Below are 20,304 nucleotides of genomic sequence, written 5' to 3'. Positions count from 1 at the left end.
GGTCAACTATACACGGCTAAGAAAAAGTTTTAAAAGTTTAAAAACAAACACACATAAGGCATGAATATGTCCAGCTAGCTAGGCAAATGTCTTGTTAAAAAGAAAGGTTTTTAGTCCCCTTTTAAAAGCGTCAACGGACTGTGGTGCTCTCAGATTCCAGCATTCCACAGCCTCCTTTAGAGAGGAGGGGGCATTGCTGTGGATGCACTGATAGGTAAGGAGGGAGACCTTGAACTCTATCCTAAAGGAGACGGGAAGCCAGTGTAGCGAATATTAATAGAAAAGATAACATGTAAACAAAGAAACAAACAAAACATTAATTGACACAACGCTGACGATAGTGCTGTCAAACAAGTCTATGAAGCCATCTATAAGAAAAGGTTTAATCTGCAACACAATTTTATACAATAAGCAGTGGGGGTCCCTGCTTCATCTCTCTCTCAGCTAAGAGGTCCTTGGCCTGAAAAACGTTGAATACCCCTGCTGTAGGCGATGAGCGAAGACCTTATTAGCCAACCATTGACCCACAACTAAGGGGATGCTTTTCCCTTTTAAGTAGAACAGAAATAGAAACGTCATAGAAAGTTGGTGGCCTTCAACAAAGGATTCCTCAGAAACAGAGGGCAAGATTGGCAGCAACTTGTCCCCAAATCTCGTAAAAAATTCAACAGTAAATCCATCAGGTACTGGAGCTTTTGCATTTTGTAAAGGGCTGCTCTGATTTTCTCTTTACACCGAGGTCCTTCCTATTGCTCCATGAATGATTCAGTTACTTGAGGTGAATTTATGCTCTGAGAAAACAAGTTTAGAAAGACCACGGATCACCTCTGAAGTGTAAAGAGACGACTAAAATGTATATATTTTTAACTCATTATGAATCACTCATCGTCAGAAATCTTTTAATTGTGATCAGAGAAGAGGTTTTGAACTGTCTAATAATCTGTTGGGTGAGAACCTTGCCTGCCTTATCTGAATATTCATGCAGGCTAGAGAGAGACTCTAGCTGTTTTGTATGTACAGTAGGCCTGTCACAATGAATACATAATCGCAATTATCGATTATTATGTTGCACCTTCAGCCTTGCTGGAGTTTGTGTATTGATACGGCTCACCCTTTAAAACCGGGAAAGCGCCCGTGTCATTTTAGATTTCTGCGTTGGCTATTCAAAAATAGCAGATATACAAGCTCACAGCGCGTCACTCCGTGCCGCGCTGCAAGCTTGTACATCTGATATATTTTTTTACATTTTTGAAAAATCTCGAAAGTGTGAGAACTACTGATTTAGAAGGCATTTGTAGAATTGCCCTCAGGTCTTAAATGCCTCATCAGCCAGCAAGACATTGCTTAAACGCCCATGGCGCTAAGTAGTATTCGTTGGGGAGGATTTCTGAAATACCCATCATGGTCAGATAATACAATGCCTGCTGCAATCTCTAACCGAGGTCAGCTACTGGCTTATCGATTAGATAACAATCAATGTGAGAATAGGAATGATGCACATGGGAGAAGAATGTAATCAAATCGGGAGGAAAAGCCAGGGATGATCAGACATATCATTACCTATAGTATATACTGTACATATTAACAGGGTTCGATTTGTAAAAAAGCAACAATCACTTAAGCCCTATATACAGTACTTCTCGTATATAGGGCTTTTCACAAATCTGCCCAAAATGGGAATGCCAGGATTAATGTGGTCAACATAAACATTTGTATTACATTTTTTAATTGTGGTATTATCAACATAAATATCAAACATATCAGTCTACATGTACAAAAAAGGAAATGCATGTACTTAATTCAATCTGACCAGAAGCAGGGATAAAACATATCCCCACCGAAGATGTTTTTTTTTTAAAAATGCTTTTGATCATATCAAAAGCGGCGGATCCTCGTCCCCATCCCACCAAGCAAATGCAGGGCTGTATGCATATTGTATCTGTATAGTAAGGATTAGTCTTTGAATGCATTTGGCGAGGAAATCTTCATCTCCACATCTGTGGATAACCTTGAAGGAGTATGAAGAGCCGTTGGAGGTGAGATGCAGCTCAGCTATATGGTGCATTCCATTTTGATGCATGCCTGTCTAAGCTCAGCCTTGACCGGTGTCAAGGTTGCCCTGCAGCTGCTGAGCTCTGCACTCAACCATTGCCCTTCTAAAATGTGAGCTCCCCCTTATTTCTGGATATTTGTAAGATCACCAGTTTTTTTCTTACTTACATTTTTATACCATGATTTTGCAACCACATTTTTTCACCCGGTGGAATTGTTTAAGTATTCCTGGGCGCTACACTACCTCTGCCAGCCTAGGGAGAGCCCAGAGCCGAGTTCATGCCTCCTTCAATGCATGAGAGCTAACAAGCCTTCTTATCACCTGACAGGGGGGAGTTTCCCCGGTTGGACGTAGCACGTGGAAGGAACACGTTGTAGAGATGATGGCGGACCAAGTATGAACATAGAAGTCAAATTAAATATGGTTTCCAGTTCATAACCAAGTGGACGGGTTGGCTCATCGCAAAGACCCCCCCCTCCCCCTTTGGACAACAATCTCTAAAGGATCCTGCTTTGAGATAAAGGGGGAAGCCTTTATTACTCAATGGCATGCCTTCAGCCAGAAGACACACACAGGCTCTCTCTCTCTCTCTCTGTCTTGCTAGATAAGGGAAACCTTAAACTTTTATGACATGAAAAGAATGTCTTGCTCTTCTGCCACAGTGTGACACACTAACTGCCTATAGCCAAGACAGTGAGCAACAAAGCAATGAGAATAAACTGTTTACGTGTGATGTTTTGTGACTTTAAAATATATATTTATTGTCCTGTACTAGGACTACAATAATAATATGAACTTTTGTGTTTTTAAATGTGATGCTTCTCTTGTTAACTAGGCTTCAATGCTTACCGGCTCCCTAGTTGATATAATGCGGTCATGTTTAATACCTAGACAATTCTTACTTCATTGTGATTCCAAATATCCAGTCCAATGGATTAATAGGAAATCCCCAAGGTACTTAGCAGATAAGTTTAGTTTTTCATAATAGTAAGGAAGGTTGCCACACACAGCCGCCTTCAACACGCCCCCAATGGGCCAAGAAGGAGGAAGACCCCTCCAACTATAAAGAGGACTGGTCACCCAGTTCTCTCTCTCTCTCTCTTCCACCGTGCTCTCGATGACCAGGGGGTCGACTCATCCCTGAGTCCCTTCTTTCTGCTCTCTCCGGGGTGCCAAATCCCCCCACGCCTCTCTCCTGACAACGCAACAACAGAAGGTCGACGAGAAGTCCCTTCCCCCTCTCCACACGGGTGACACCCTGTTCTACACTACTGCACAGACACTAGCTATCCATGCTAGCCAACGCCTCAGGTCCACCCCACGAGAAGAACCACGGGCCTACGTCCAGCCAAAGCCAGATGCCTGCTCCTGCTCCTGCTCCTGCTGAAAAGCTGCTCCGCTCCTTCTAACACGTGGGCCAAAAGCCACACATCCTGTCTCCTCAATCCGAGTTGAGTGGAGACTGAGGACGCTCTCCAGCCAAAGCCAGATGCTCCTAGATGACAACTGCCTGGACACTAGCTAAACCTGCTAGCCACAGCCTCATGGTCTCTCCACCAGAGACCAAAGAATCATCTTCGCCCCTCCCCCAATGGACAGGCGAGCATAATGCATTTCACATGTGGGGTGGCAACTGAGTGTAGTTTTGAGGGCAGATTAGCTATTTTTGATCATTGATCTTTCTTTTTTCTTTATGAAGTTAATCCCTTCTTCTCCTTTAGTATATTAAAATGTGGCCATTCGATCTGATCAGATTGTAGATCTGTTATGTTGTATATTGTTGAGATTTTAACCGGTTTCATCACCTTATGAAGTATTGATCTATTGTTCTTTTCCCCATTTCATTGGTTGTTTTATTATCCTAGGATTTATCTTAATAAACACATTATTTTGATATAAACGAAGGTCCTTTTTCCAAGTGATTTCAAAGCAAATATTTCCAATTATTCCCTAACCAGAACCCATGCATCATACTGTGTCAAAGATTCTTGCGTAGCCTTTTTCATGGTTGTGTTGAGGTGCAAATTAATCCCTTAATTTGCACAATTCCTTAATTTTTGGTGAAAATTGATATTTTGATTTTTCAGAAAATATTTTCAATATTTTCATAATTATCATTATTGTTTCCCATAATTATTACCCCATGTCCGCTACATAAAGTGGTGCCCCGTGTGAGGCACAGTCCCTGATGTCTGGTTAGAGAATAATTGGAACATTTGGAAATCTTGGAAAAATTGCCAGAGAAAATCTTTTGTTTAAAATAGGTCTCCCTCCTGAACATCTAAATTCCTGTGGTGATAAGAGAACAAAGGGCACTTTAACCGTGCCCCTTCTCTCCACCCCCACAGATATTTAGAGAACTCATGCTGGCGTCATCTAGTGGCCAACTTGCAGAATAATCTGAAGCTCGTGAGTTAGGGGTCTTGCGGAATCATCAAGCCTGTTGGAATAGCGATCTGACAAAGAGCTAAATTTAAGTCCATGGAGTCTCCCTCCGTGTGTATACACTAGTGGCGTGAACAAATCCGTTACTAGAATAGTAATGTCAAAATATCCTACATTTGATACATTGATTAATATATCTGCATTGAATTTAGTTTGATATTGTAATTACTGGATGCCCCTCTCCATTGTGAGGAAGTTTGAAATACAGCATTCTTCACTTCCTGTAGAGTAAAAACAAAATCACTAATCCTTAGTGTAACCAATAACTACCAATAATTAAACTGCTAAAGTTGGTAGGTAGAAGTGAGACTGTCACACTTATTTTTTTAACTGGATACAAGCAGACTTGTGCGCCAGTTGTAACTTAGTGACACATAGCGGTACACACATACCTAGCCCATCCCCTTTTGAACACCCCTTAAACAGGAACAGAAGGGGGGGGGGCGAGGAAGCCTGGTCCTTGTCTTGCATGTCATAAAACCACAGGCAGAGACAAACAGTAGACCACCTTTGTTTTGTTCATACTAGTGACTGGCTTGTAGTAACTAATTGTCCATACTTTGGCAGTGTAAACACTTCTATGGTAAAGGGCCGATGTTATTTAAAGGTTAATACACTTTGAGTTTGGGTATAGTTTCTCGTTCTAACTCTATTCTAAGACTAACCTGTAGTATTGTACAAATTGTTTCCCCTTTTGTGAAACAACACAGTAAATCTGGCGATTGCAAACGATTTTCGGTTATAATTGCGTTAATTTTTCAATGTCTCGCTTTCCAAAGATCGTTTGCAGATTGTTCACGTTTATTCTGAGGTTTTTATAAATGGATAAAATTATTTGAATAATAAAAAATAAAAAAAAAAAAAATTTTTTTTATTTTTTATTTTATTGAAGTTTTTTTTTTGGATTAATTTTTGGAGTTTACTTCCCATAAGTGAGACTTCCCTGTCGAGTCCGACTGATTAGTCATAGAAAGAGCGAGTAACGCAACAAGATGTCTGAGCCCTCCACTCCACCCAGCTACACCGATATAATCGGGCAGTTAATAACATTGTTTACAGTGATATTGGGGTTAGTTTTAATATACGTAGATCCTTTAAAAGGGCTACGTCACGTGTTACACTCAATTGTATACACAACAAAACGTGCTTTGGAGTTTCTAACAGACAGCCTTGACCCTAAACTGCAAGACACTGTTCAATTTGACTTTGATAGAGATATGAGTCAGACTGGAGCATGTCACCTGGTTACACCTTTTAAAACAGCTAAAGGTCAAACAGACATAGAACAGACGGGGCGTGCTCTACAAACCAACACAATGCTGAGATCCGATTTAGGCCAGCAAAATACTCAGTTAGAAGTGGCACAACACCAAATAAAACAGCAAACTGCAATGTTGGATGCAGCCTTACAGGCCACACAACAGCACACAGCTATGCTGAATGCGGCAACAGGCTACATCACCATGCTACAGAACCTTAACATAGGATTGGAGCAAGCGAAAACGCAACAAAATGGTGAGATAACCTTAGCCAAACAGCAAATTGGTCAACTGCAAGACACTGTCATTGAACTACAACTGCTCATCGCAGAAAACTTCATGCAAAACAGTGTCAAGTTACAAATAGCACAAGACAGTGTCACTCAATTGCAGAATAGAACTGAGCTCCTCGAGAAGGGTGATTGGATCAGTGAGAATGACTTTGCTAAAAGGTTCCATGACCTCCAAGGCCAATCACAAGCACTCTCTGGTCAGCCTCACTATGATCATTACCCTGTGACAAAGCAGCAGCCTCTGGTAGATAGACCACCCATTCGAGCTGAACACTATGTCCAAGGACACGCCTCAAATGGCTTGCCCGCCATGTTACCGTCTTTCCAATCTTTTCAGAACATACCTCCGGCGGTCGGGCAACCTGCCCTCGAGCCATATGCCTGGGGTTATGCAGCATTGAATGCACCAGTACCCCTACCTCAAACCACGGGGGGGTGCGAGCCGGCACATCTGCTGAGTAATACCGACTTAGCCAAAGTTGCGAAATTCATCCCAAATTTCGACCCAAAGCCCGGTGAATCTAAAGACACACACATTTACTTAGATGATATAGATTATCACTTAGCAGAATGTGGTGTAAGTGACACAGATACCAAGGTTAAATTGATTTATCAAACCGCAAACCGCGAGGTAACTGGCTTTATCAGGCGACAGACAGACGAGGTCCGAGCAAATTGGCCCGTTCTGTGTCAAGCGATAATTGAAGAATTTGCTGACCACCGAGCTTTAGGAGGTCTCTTGTCCGCCGTGTCCGTCTGTCAACACGAAGGTGAAAAAGTTAATCTCTTTTATAACCGTTTGAGGATTGCATTTTTTGGTAACAAAAATGTCCCGGATATGGAGGAAAATGTGAATTTCAAGGATTTGTTCTTGAATAATTTACACCCTTCCATTAAAAGGCACATTCCTATTGGAATCAATTCTAAAAAGCGTGCAGCTGATTTACGCAATCTGGCACGGCAAGCTTTTGATAGAGAATGCAATGAACCTCAAAGGGCATCGCATAAAATTGTTGACGCCCAAATCGATAGTTGGCAGCCCAAGAGACAGGACGACCATGTTTTATACAGGGGGGACGACCACCAAGCTCCCTCCTGGAGATGTGCTCGGTCCTCCTCAAACGACCGCGGTCGCCCTCCCTCACGTGATAACTCTGGGACAAAACATGAGAACCCTGTTGAGTGTGTAAAACAGCTCCCAGCTGAGATCCCCAAACAATCACGACGGCAAAGAAAGGCACGCGCACACGCTGCCACACAAAATTCAAGCCCAGTCCGTGACAACAAGAATTGGAGAAGTCCTAATCGCGTTTAGCTCACCTTGATAAAAACCAAAACCACGGTGACTATTCTCAATGTATGTTTCAGATGACACCACTTCACAACAGTTCGTGTTTCATCTGTAACATCAGGGGGGTCCGGTATATATATATGTCTGTTGTTTTCAAAATTTAAAACTTTTTGTCAAGTTAACTGCTTGATTCCATTCCATTGGCGTTAACAGGTTGCAATGTTTATAGACATGCAGCAAAACTGCATTGACATACAAACAAATGTATAAATGCACCCCATCAAACTGGTAAAATAGTAAAGAGTCAACAGTCAAATGTGTTCATAAAAGGTAGATCAGGTTACTCAAAATAACATGGCCTCTCCCCAAGACGCTTAACAAGTTCATTTTGTGTCTCACCTAACTAACCTCCTCAGTCATTCTATGATAATGAACACTGTCTGGTTTGTGTGCTTGAATATTTTACTAACCCTAGGTGGATTAAAAGCATGCTACTAACAAAGTACACTGTAACTCCACCCACATTTAGTGTGATTTCCCCTCTTTATCCTACCAAAAGTGTATTACACTGATAGTGATGTATGATGGTTGCTACAAGAACCCAGTTAACAGGAACTGGACCAACTAAGACTTGTAGTGTTGTTCAGTCAATTCAGCTATATAGAAATTCTTGTCTCTGCACACAGGATGTGACTAAGGGGAGGAGCAAGACCCTTGTTATATAGGTTCTCAAATCTGCAGCAACTTCTTAACCTTAGCTAAAAACCATACAAACTTTAACCTGTACCTGTACCGCAACATTTCGACTCACACCATCGTGAGCAGTACACCTAGGCCCATTTCACTATAGGTAACCCAAAGCCTACCTGTGAAGACAAAACTACATATAATCGTTGTGTGAATGTTTAGGAGTTTTTCCCTTTTTGTTCTCCGATTTATAATGTTTTCTTAGGTGTTTGTGATTATCCTAAAAGCCCTCTCAGAAAATAGTAGTCAGACAGTGACTGCCAATGCCTAATAGGTAATTTTCTTTCAAACAGTCGGATCCAGTGTCACTAGATCAGCTTAAGGAAAGAGTTGCCATTGACATGTGAATGCAGATGCTATGATTTCTATGTTCCTGTTGTCCTCTCACATTTTCTTTTGTGTTATCAAAGGTCGTGACGTCAACGTTCCGTTTCGTCTGACATTGATAACTAGGGGAGGTCTGTAGAGATGATGGCGGACCAAGTATGAACATAGAAGTCAAATTAAATATGGTTTCCAGTTCATAACCAAGTGGACGGGTTGGCTCATCGCAAAGACCCCCCCCTCCCCCTTTGGACAACAATCTCTAAAGGATCCTGCTTTGAGATAAAGGGGGAAGCCTTTATTACTCAATGGCATGCCTTCAGCCAGAAGACACACACAGGCTCTCTCTCTCTCTCTCTGTCTTGCTAGATAAGGGAAACCTTAAACTTTTATGACATGAAAAGAATGTCTTGCTCTTCTGCCACAGTGTGACACACTAACTGCCTATAGCCAAGACAGTGAGCAACAAAGCAATGAGAATAAACTGTTTACGTGTGATGTTTTGTGACTTTAAAATATATATTTATTGTCCTGTACTAGGACTACAATAATAATATGAACTTTTGTGTTTTTAAATGTGATGCTTCTCTTGTTAACTAGGCTTCAATGCTTACCGGCTCCCTAGTTGATATAATGCGGTCATGTTTAATACCTAGACAATTCTTACTTCATTGTGATTCCAAATATCCAGTCCAATGGATTAATAGGAAATCCCCAAGGTACTTAGCAGATAAGTTTAGTTTTTCATAATAGTAAGGAAGGTTGCCACACACAGCCGCCTTCAACACGCCCCCAATGGGCCAAGAAGGAGGAAGACCCCTCCTTCCAACTATAAAGAGGACTGGTCACCCAGTTCTCTCTCTCTCTCTCTTCCACCGTGCTCTCGATGACCAGGGGGTCGACTCATCCCTGAGTCCCTTCTTTCTGCTCTCTCCGGGGTGCCAAATCCCCCCACGCCTCTCTCCTGACAACGCAACAACAGAAGGTCGACGAGAAGTCCCTTCCCCCTCTCCACACGGGTGACACCCTGTTCTACACTACTGCACAGACACTAGCTATCCATGCTAGCCAACGCCTCAGGTCCACCCCACGAGAAGAACCACGGGCCTACGTCCAGCCAAAGCCAGATGCCTGCTCCTGCTCCTGCTCCTGCTGAAAAGCTGCTCCGCTCCTTCTAACACGTGGGCCAAAAGCCACACATCCTGTCTCCTCAATCCGAGTTGAGTGGAGACTGAGGACGCTCTCCAGCCAAAGCCAGATGCTCCTAGATGACAACTGCCTGGACACTAGCTAAACCTGCTAGCCACAGCCTCATGGTCTCTCCACCAGAGACCAAAGAATCATCTTCGCCCCTCCCCCAATGGACAGGCGAGCATAATGCATTTCACATGTGGGGTGGCAACTGAGTGTAGTTTTGAGGGCAGATTAGCTATTTTTGATCATTGATCTTTCTTTTTTCTTTATGAAGTTAATCCCTTCTTCTCCTTTAGTATATTAAAATGTGGCCATTCGATCTGATCAGATTGTAGATCTGTTATGTTGTATATTGTTGAGATTTTAACCGGTTTCATCACCTTATGAAGTATTGATCTATTGTTCTTTTCCCCATTTCATTGGTTGTTTTATTATCCTAGGATTTATCTTAATAAACACATTATTTTGATATAAACGAAGGTCCTTTTTCCAAGTGATTTCAAAGCAAATATTTCCAATTATTCCCTAACCAGAACCCATGCATCATACTGTGTCAAAGATTCTTGCGTAGCCTTTTTCATGGTTGTGTTGAGGTGCAAATTAATCCCTTAATTTGCACAATTCCTTAATTTTTGGTGAAAATTGATATTTTGATTTTTCAGAAAATATTTTCAATATTTTCATAATTATCATTATTGTTTCCCATAATTATTACCCCATGTCCGCTACAACGTTATTCCAACTAGTTCCTTTCCCCTCCATCAGGCCCCCAGCTGACCAGGGGGAAGCAGTATAGAGACCAGGATTACTGAGGGTACCTACGCACCAGTAGTACTGTAGCCACGCTATCATGGGTCTGGGTCGGTCGGCGGGTTGGGTTTAGGCACCAGGGATGCGTGAGCGCTGGTCTAAGCACCATGTCATGTCGTTAGTTAATAATCTCCCAGAACTCGGCACATTCGCCATTTTCTGCATCCTCAGTTTCTGACGGCAGCTTTCTCTAGGTTGCCATTCTGGTCCTTGGCTTCAGTTTCCCAATCGCCTGTTTGAGTTCCAAAGTGGTATGTTCCATCAATCGATTATATATGCCCTTGATTTTCTGAATAGTGGCAGCCATCTCGGTTTGTGTTGAGCGCAAACGCTGTCTCAGCTCTTGAGTCTGAACTCCCTTTTTAAAGGCAATGTTAGCCTTGGTTGAAGGGTATATTCATAAGCGTTATCTTATTAAGACACTTGCTATCACATTGATCAGACCTTTAACCCACCAAAGGCATGGCCCAGATGACATTGATCCCTTCCACAATTATTCAGCGCTGGTATTTATATACTTTGGAGCATGATTGAAATAATTTTCCTAATTCATCACTGACCCTTTAAGTCAGTGGTTCTCAAACTTATTCATGTCAAGGTACACAATGATATGTATTTTACTGCGGACCCCCAGCTCAAACAAATATTTTGTGCCAGGAATTTTTTTTAAATAGCAGATCTACAAGCTCATAACGCTGCACAAAGTGGCACGCTATGAGCTTGCATATCTGCTATTTTTGAATAGCCAAAGTATAAAATGGTTAAAGTGGTTAAAATGATAGTGATGCTAAATTAACTAATTTTGCTGGGGACCCCCTGGTATCCCGCCAAGGACCCCACTTTGAGAAGCAATGCTTTAAGTAGCCACAATATGAACAGGAATTGTTGATTAAAGGGGGGGGGGGTGCCACTCAGATCCACCCCCGTGCTCTCATAGTCACCTTTACTGTCTTACCTTAGCTCAGATTTTGCATTGCAAAGATCTTTAATATTAGCACTCTGCTTTCTGTCTCTGAGTAAGAGCTTTTGATGAGAGAGTGGGTGTGCATGCAATGATTCTAACATCTCCATTAAGCACAGCCTGGATAGTAACTAAGTACATTTTACTCAAGCACTGTTAAAGCAACATTTTCAAGGCACTTTTGCTTTACCTGAGTATTTCCATTTCCCGATACTTTATACCTCTACTTCACCACTCCTTAGAGTCAATTAAATATAGTGCTTTTTTACTCCACTACAGTTATTTGACTTTAGTTGCTAGTTACTTTGCAGATTTCTATGATTATTTCAAAAACCCAACATTTTATACTTTAAACTCCAGTACTTTTGAATAGGCCTACAGGCCTTTTGCTAGTAACAGAGTATTTTCATGTTGTGGTATTACTACTTTTACTTAATTAAAAAACTATCTGAGTACTTCCTCCAGCGCAGTTCACTGTATCTCACTGACAACACATCCTCTGGCTGGCTCCTGTCACCTCTATGTGAATGGCTGACTTCATCCAGACCAGAAATGTCTAAAGAGAGCTGTCAATCAGTGTCATGTCGGTTCAGTCTTCTGAGTTCCCACTAGGACAGAGATGATGTGCTCCTCTGAGCAGCCAGGCAGATACACCAGACCTGGCAACCAAGTCTATGAAAACAAGCCCGAAAGAAGCGACTTGAGCAATTTAAACCTACTACACACATCGACTATTTGAAAATAGCCGATCTACAAGCTCACAACGCGTCGCGGTGCGATGCGTTGTGAGCTTGTAGATCTGCTATTTTCAGAAGAAATCTTGAAAAAAAATGTTTAAACATTTTAACAACACAAATCTGGAATATTTTCCGATGAGGGTCTGCGGACAAGGGTTCCTTGACATCAAAATGATAGAGAACCACTGGTTTAAACAACAACAAAATGCCCAAGCAAGCCCAAATTAAGCAACTACACTTTAGAACCAAGCCCAAAAAAATAAACCGCAACCCGCAAACTATATCCCATATTTACAAGCGACGAGCCCAAAGTCACTTTTAATATGCAGACATGGCAACACTGCCTGCGATGGGTTATACTGTACCAGTGGTTCCCAATGTTGTCTCATCATGGTCCACTTGAAAATCTTCAAAGTGTTCGTGGCCCACGCCGCCCACCCATCATCAGATGGGCCAGTTTTTGAAAGTTTTTGAAATGTTTGGACATTTTCGCCTATAATGACATGACCAAAATAGGGATGGATCATTTTATTAAATTATGGTCATTGTTTATAATCGATTAAATTGATTGGTTCGATTAACTGTTGCACCCGCATAGCTCTCAGCCAATAGGCCTGCCGCCCTGTGTCCATAATCTCTCTCTCTCTCTCTCTCACCGTTCGACAAGCTCTGGACAAGAATCGATGGGGCTGCGATTCTAGAATGAAATATGAGAATCCCCACACAAATCGATACGGGCAAACGCTGTAATTATGAAGAGCATTGATTGAGATAAAGTTTGGGGTGAGCAGAGCAGTTCAAGGTTGTCATCACTTTTTGTTCTTCTTTTGTTCCCTCCGTCCCCCGCAGAACCACCCTGCCTGGCCGAGCTGGAGAGGATCCAAGTCCAGGAGGTGGCCAAAAAGAAGCCCGGTATGTACCGAGTGTTTCTCAACCACGGAATAATTCAAGTACAAAATGTGAAATAGATTTTGGTTGCCTATAATATGGATTTAATTTGTTGCTGTCGGGTGGAGAGACTTGTCCAGAACGTTCCTTTTTCATCATTACTTTAAAAACATTTTAAAATGGTGAAAATAGCCCATGTGCAAGCTCACAACGCGTCGCGATGCGTTGTGAGCTTGCACATCTGCTATTTTCACTATTGTAGTGCGACACTCTTATATGATGAAGTAGGACGTTAATTTACCATTTAATTTGACAAAAACGTAAAAAAGTTGGAATGTGGAGATACAAGGTTTCTGCCAGACAGCAACGATATGGATTAAATTGCAGTGTTGTTTCTTATGCACACACAGTATTCCTGACATGCAGGCGTACTTGTGTTTACTCGGGTACTGTACAACTTTTAGGTACTTTTACTCTACTTGAGTGTTTCCATTTTTCAGTACTTTATACTTCGTTACATCTCAGAGGCAGGTATCGTACTTTTATTACTCCACCACAATTATTTGAAATCCTTATAGTTATTAAATTTACTTTTTAGATTTAGATTGTTGTTACAAAACATACACTATAAGTACATACAATTAAGCCCTACTGTATTTGATCATTTGTCATTTTGACGAAAATAGCCTTTGGAACTTGTAAGTATATTTTGATGCCAATGCTTTTGTTTTACTCAAGTAACATTTTGAACACATCCCATTTACTTGTTCCGCCGCTGCTGACATGCATGAAAACCAGCTTGGTGTTTCCATAGGAATACCGTTGGTATCTAAACTAAAAATAGTTTATACTGCTTAATTGGTCAAGCGGTTACGTGACCGCCGGCCTAGCGGTGGCGGCGTGCCTCCGCCTTCTGCTCGGTGGCGTGTGCCAGAGAGGAGTACTCCTGTTAAAGGGATACTTCACTTTAGGGCCGGGGACACATTTAAAAAAAATATTAAAAATAAATGAAAAAAGTTATGGAAAATTCATGGCCCCCTCACGCATTAGTAGGACACTCTAATGCGTGAGGGGGCCATGAATTTTCCATAACTTTTTTCATTTATTTTTAATATTTTTTTTAAATGTGTCCCCGGCCCGAAAGTGAAGTATCCCTTTAACCCTTTAAGACCGGGAAAGCATCATTTATGTCATTTTTAAAGATTTCTTTGGCTATTCAAAAATAGCAGATATACAAGCTCATAGCGCGGCACCAAGTGCCGCGCTATGAGCTTGTAGATCTGCTATTTTTGAACATTTTTGAAAATTTGTGCAAATCTTGGAATAGATATTTTTTAAAGCGAACATTTGTAAAATGTGTTTGTTCCAGGGACCCCCAGAAGCAAAGATTTGAGTTACAAATGTCTGCTTAAAAAAAAGAAATCTAAAATGACAGAGATGCGTTCCCGGATTGAATGGGTTAACAAGGTGCCTAGAGAGGAAGAACAGTGGCTGGAGGGGGGAGGGGGGGGGGCTGATTAAACCCAACACAAGCACAGGGGTGGGATTAATCCCTTATCAGGGGGCTGGGGATTAAAGGGGCAAGCCTTGGCTTTAGGAAAGACCAAGCCTTCTTTATAGCACCACGGTCGGTTAGCCGAGAGCCCTCGGACTGTCCGAGGCAGAGGTTCTCAAACGTTTTAATAATCTCAAGGACCTCCAGTTTGCTATGGATTAGGCTACGACGTCCCATAGCGGGGGACCTTACGGGTCCGTTTGGTTCCATTTGTACACTCTTGGGAGTTACTTCATTTCAGAATCAGAATCCGTTTTTATTTGTCACATCACAGTTTTACACAGGTGTAAAGCCGTGGGTGAAATACTTTTTTTTTCTCTGTGCATATGCTCCATCATTCTGTAGTATTCCGTGAAAGGAGAGAGGACAGAGGTAGTGTGAGAGCAAAGTGAAAATCGAACCCGGCAATAGTTCAGGTGTAGGCACGGCAGGCAGGAGGGGTAGGCTACCGTGTAATTGCTACACACTCAGACTCACTCACCCCCCCCCCCCCCCCATTCTCATTCGCTAACAAGTTAATGCATACACACACACACACACACACACACACACACACACACACACACACACACACACACACACACACACACACACACACACACACACACACACACACACCCCCACATACACACACACGCACACACACACACACACACACACACACACACACACACACACACACACACACACACTAGGCCTGACCTCGACTAAGTCGACTAGTCGACTGGTTAGTCGCGGGGGGTCCGAGTCGACTGCGTGTCTCTTAGTCAAATCTAGTCGGATTTTTTTTTTATTTATTTTTTTTTTAAAGGCCAAAAATGTTTTTTATTGATTTTTGGCCAAGTCTACACCTGCAACCACACGTAACTTCCACTTTATTCTTCTTATTCCTCGTCTTTGTATTGGTATTGTTTGTGTTGGAGCGCCTCAGTGCGGCTGCAGAGTTCATGTGCAACCTCTTCCAGAGAGAGATAGAGACACTAGAAACTCTGCTGGAGACACAAAACAAACTGTGTAGACTTGGCCCTTTGAAATAAAATGTATTCTGGTCCTAATTTTTTTTTTTTATATTAGTCGACTGCCAGTCGACTATTGGCAATTAGTCGCCAATTAGATTCGAATAAACAAATCCTTAGTCGGGGACAGGCCTAACACACACACACACACACACACACACACACACACACACACACACACACACACACACACACACACACACACACGTGTCAGTCGGATGGCCTCTCCACGTTCAACCTCACTCATCTCCCTTCATTCCCATTCACCAACAAGCTAACACCCACCACACTCCCTCATTCCCACAGTTCAGTCAGGCAGTCTTTTTATGCAGTCCACTATTCACTGTTCATTCTACATGCTCAGCTTGGTCTCGGCTCGTTGTGCAGTCTGTCACCGTTCAAACTCCCTCCACCTCCCCGGCCTCCTCCCTGTGGCATTTAGCTTTCATAATGTTAATGGATGATTCCGTGGATTGGTCCATTTTAGTTCCATCTAATCATCATTTGGTTCCTAACTATCAAAAACTGTTGCTGGGGCAGTGTTAATTTTGATGGTAAGTTCTGATTTAGTCTTAGCCTTTTGAATAACACACCATTTAGTTTGAGTCCTATTTTAGTCATCTGAAATTGTTTAGTCTTAGTCTAGTCTTAGTCGACTAAATATCAAAATCTTAGTCTTAGTCAACAAAATTAACACTGGCTGGGGACCCCCTGGAACTGCCTCAAGGACCCCCCCCCCCGGACCCCACTTTGAGAACCAGTGGTCTTAAGGACTGATGATGCCTCAGCAGGGATGTCAGGCCAACTAAAGGCATGCCGTTGGGCATAATAAATGTACTGCAGCGCTTCTCCGCCGTCTGCGGCTCCAAGATCCGTGACATCCGTCCTCCCATGATCCCCAGAGGCCATCTTGTCTTATCTTTCTCTAGATTCCTTTCCTTGGCGAGGGGGAGACGGAGGTTTTTTTGGGGGTCAGGGGCGTCACTCCACAGCATACGTTAAGTGGCAGCAGGGTTTGACAACACAGCGTCCAGGGGGAGGCTGGAGCAGTGCAACACCGGTCACTGGGCTCAGTGGGCTGTCACCGTCATTTACTGGTGACACTCACTCTCTCTCTGTAGACCTAAAACAAACATAAACAAAGCTGTATGAATACATGGCGTGAGGTTCACCCCCAGCTTGGGAAATGGGAACCATTGGTCTAGGGGGGTGGCAGTTGGCATCCGCTGTGGACCCCAAAATGACGCCCCCTGCTGGAAGCCTCTCCGATGTATTCTCTGACGATAATGCTCTGAGTTGTGTGGCTTTACCACATTCAATCTCACTACGCTTTCTCAGTTATGCTGCACTTAACCACTTGAACATTCGTCCAAAAACGTGTCGCAGCCCTATAGCGCTGCTATTTAGACTACCGGGGTTTAAGTAGTTAACTGATGCTGGAGATGAGTGCAGCATAACTGAGAGAGCTGCACTATGTGTGCAGAGGCAGAAGGTGTTAAATATTTAACAATCAAGTGTGTGCGTGTGTGTGTGTGCTTGTATTACTATACTTGTGAGGGCCAAATGTCCCCACAGGTATGTTAGACAATTGTGAGGACCATTTTCCTGTTTTTTTATGGTTTTAAAAGATCTTTAAAGTTAGGTTTACAATTTGGAAAAGATTCAGGTTGGGGTTAGCTTTAGGGTTAGGATTAGACCTTGAAGGTTTAAGGGTAGGGGGTTGGAGTTATGCCCGATTTATACTTAGGTGACGTGTATCGAAAAGCGCTGATCTACAGCTTTAGTTAAAGGGTTAAAGATTAGGGTTAAAGTTAATGTCCTAGAGTCTATAGCAATCCCCCCAAAAAAGAAAACACAATATCGATTGATTTGTTTTGAAGCATTTCATAGATTGGTTTGTTTCCAGTGGGAACACATTAGAAAGCTGAACAGATGCACAGATGTAAATCCCGGCCACTGCATTTGTTTGGGTAAAGCGTGGCTTGCTTCCTGATCTAAGGCCCGCACACTTGTAATGCCAATGTTGACACCTTCTGAATGGCCTCTATTGTAATACAAACGCTGTGCTGTGTGATCCTTTGCAGGGATGTACATACCGAGCTGTGATGAAGACGGCTACTACAGGAAGATGCAGTGTGACCAGGGTCGGGGAGAGTGCTGGTGTGTGGACCAGCAAGGAGCGGAGATGACGGGCTCCAGAATCAATGGCAAACCTGACTGTGGTAAGACTGTCTGTGGGGCTATGGGGGTGTGGACAGCCAGTGCATTCAAATGCACTCAAATTTTGAAATGCATTCAAATTTGGTTCTCAAAGTGGGGTCCTCCCCCACCCCCCCCCCCCCCCCTGAGGGGTATTTTTGTGTGGAAACGTTTTTCAAATATTTGCTTCTGGGGGTTCCTGGCACAATGTGGGAGTCCGCGGCCACATACATATCAATTTTGGGGTCCTTGGCACGAAAAAGTTTGAGAACCACTGAACTAGTGTTCACACACTGACTGTGGTAAGACTGTGGGGGGGGGGACAACTAGCGTTCACACTTAGGGCAAATATAGCAGAACCCACAGGCTGGAAGGGAGAGGAAATTGAAAAGAATGTCAATATATTAATGATAAATATTATTATTATTAATTATTGTGCCAGTTTAAACCGTTTCAACCCGGTGTCCCTGTTTTGTGCATTTCATTATTTTCAAATCAACAAAAAGGAGCAGACCAAGTACAGAGCCCGGTCAACTAAGTATAACAAAGCGTCTAAGTGGTTAAAGAGTTTGAACGCTGCAGTCATTAAAACAACAGTGACTCATACATTTTGTACACCGTGTTTTCAGACGAGGTGCTGGGCTACTCCGGAGACTTCGGCAGCGGCGTGGGATGGGAGGACGAGGAGGAGAAGGAGACGGAGGAGAACGGCGAGGAGGCGGAGGAGGAGGGGGAGGAGGAGGGAGAGGCAGACGACGGCGGATACATCTGGTAGGAGGAGGAGGAACCCACCCGACCCCTTAAACCGGAGAGCCTTTTTGTTCAAGTAGCCTCCGGCCCTGAAACGCTACGGGGTGGACCACGACGACTCTCTCCTTAAAAAAAAACGGCGAACGTGGATTTTTTTGTGAGATTTGCGCAGCAGCAGCGGCGGCGCTGAATTATGTTATCGAACTTCTTGTGAGTTTCCGAGGGTGCTGCTGGGCGGGTCCGGCTGTGAGGTGACCCGTTTGTTTTGTCTTAGATAATGTGTATCGCTTCATTCTTGTTTTTTTTCCCGCCCCCCCCCCTCGAGTAACGAGCAAAGAGAGCTTTATGTTTGGCTATTTCCCCCCGTGAAGCAGGACCCACTGAACCACTGTGTACAGTCCACCAGGGGTCCCAGTCTGGATAGGGTTGCCAACCGTCCCTCGAAATACGGAATGGTCTTATTGAACTGATAAGGCAGTGGTTCTCAACCTGTGGGTCGGGGGTCCCCCAGATGACAGTGAAGTGACAATTTAAGTAACCTTTTTAATACCAAAAAAAGACCCCAAAAAAGCAAAGAAAAAGACACCGTTACTGCATCAGAAGTAATCAACAAACTATGCTATAAAAAACTGGTCAAACATTTGGCCAAACTGTCAAATAATACAAGAAAGAGGCAAAATAAATAATTGTCGATCTGCTATTTTCACATTATTAAGTTGAATGCCTCAACTCCTACAATTAATTCAAGTGCTTGTCAGGGTGGGGGGTCCCCAGTTCAAATGTGATTATTTGGGGGGGGGGGGGGGGTCATGGCCTGAAAAGGTTGAGAACCACTGTGATAAGGGACACACTATTTGGGGGAATCAGTCAATGACACGCATCTTACGAGGTTCAGACAGCTCACATACTATAATACTGTATATGCCGTTAACCACTTAAACCCTCTCTAGACGTAGTAAACTGGACATGTCTCTGTACTTTTCTGTCTACACCTAATCTCTTTGCCAGAAATAGCCGATCTACAAGCTCACAACGCGTCGCAACGCGTTGTTTTGGCTAATGTCCCCCCCCAGAATATGGACGCTGGGGTTCAAGTGGTTAATATAATATATTACACAAAAACTGTACCGCGGGTGGGTGTCCCCCCTATTTGAATTTCAGGTAGTTGGCAGCCCTATGTTTGTCCAGCCTTCATCTATGCATTATAGAGATTTATTTTCCATTGTGAACAATTGCTTGAATTGTACAGTAGAGCCACTGCCCTGCTGGAACGACTTATAACGTGAGAGAGATTTCTCACATTGGGTGATGCTGCGTTCTCACTGGCGGCTACGAAAGATACAAAGATGCAATGCGACGTACAGTAGCATATCTGTCGCAGAGTCGCTGTTGAAGGGTTCATCAACACGGACATTGACGTCAAGCACGCGTCCGTCCGTCCGGCGAGCGAGAAGAAATATGAAGGAAAATATAAATCCTGGGGTTAAAAATAACACAGAACTGGCTGAGGGAAATAATAATTATTTGTTTTCATGTAAAAGTATCAATACTGCAGTGTAGAAATACTCCGTAAAAGTCCGGAATTCAAAATTGACTTGAGTAAAAAGTACAAAAGTATTGGTATCAAAATGTACTCGAAGTACCAAAAGTAGAAAGTACTCATTACGCATCGCGGCGCATTGTGAGCTTGTAGATCGGCTATTTTCAAATGGCCAAAATGTATATCAGGGCTGAAGTGGTTAATGTATGTTTTGTAATAATAATCTAAATCTACACAGTAAC

At 42.9% G+C, this 20,304-nt stretch overlaps 1 protein-coding gene across 1 annotated transcript in view; it reads left to right on the top strand.

Moving 5' to 3' along the window:
- The window catches only part of LOC308105114 (testican-2), a gene marked incomplete at its 5' end in the record, with an annotated part of 44,515 nt that extends 25,254 nt beyond the window's left edge, over positions 1-19,261 (top strand). The window contains 3 exons of the mRNA XM_080455746.1: positions 12,964-13,026; positions 17,658-17,795; positions 18,402-19,261. Coding sequence (XP_080311872.1) covers positions 12,964-13,026; positions 17,658-17,795; positions 18,402-18,547 — 347 coding nt within the window. The 3' untranslated portion in view covers positions 18,548-19,261. The remainder of the gene's footprint in view (positions 1-12,963; positions 13,027-17,657; positions 17,796-18,401) is intronic.
- Positions 19,262-20,304: the final 1,043 nt, after the last annotated feature.

The sequence above is a fragment of the Gymnoscopelus braueri genome (genome assembly GCF_963280865.1).
Source record: "Gymnoscopelus braueri genome assembly, chromosome: 17".
NCBI lineage: Eukaryota > Metazoa > Chordata > Actinopteri > Myctophiformes > Myctophidae > Gymnoscopelus > Gymnoscopelus braueri.
The sequence above is the reverse complement of the archived record's forward strand: the minus strand, read 5'-3'. Positions and strand labels throughout refer to the sequence as shown.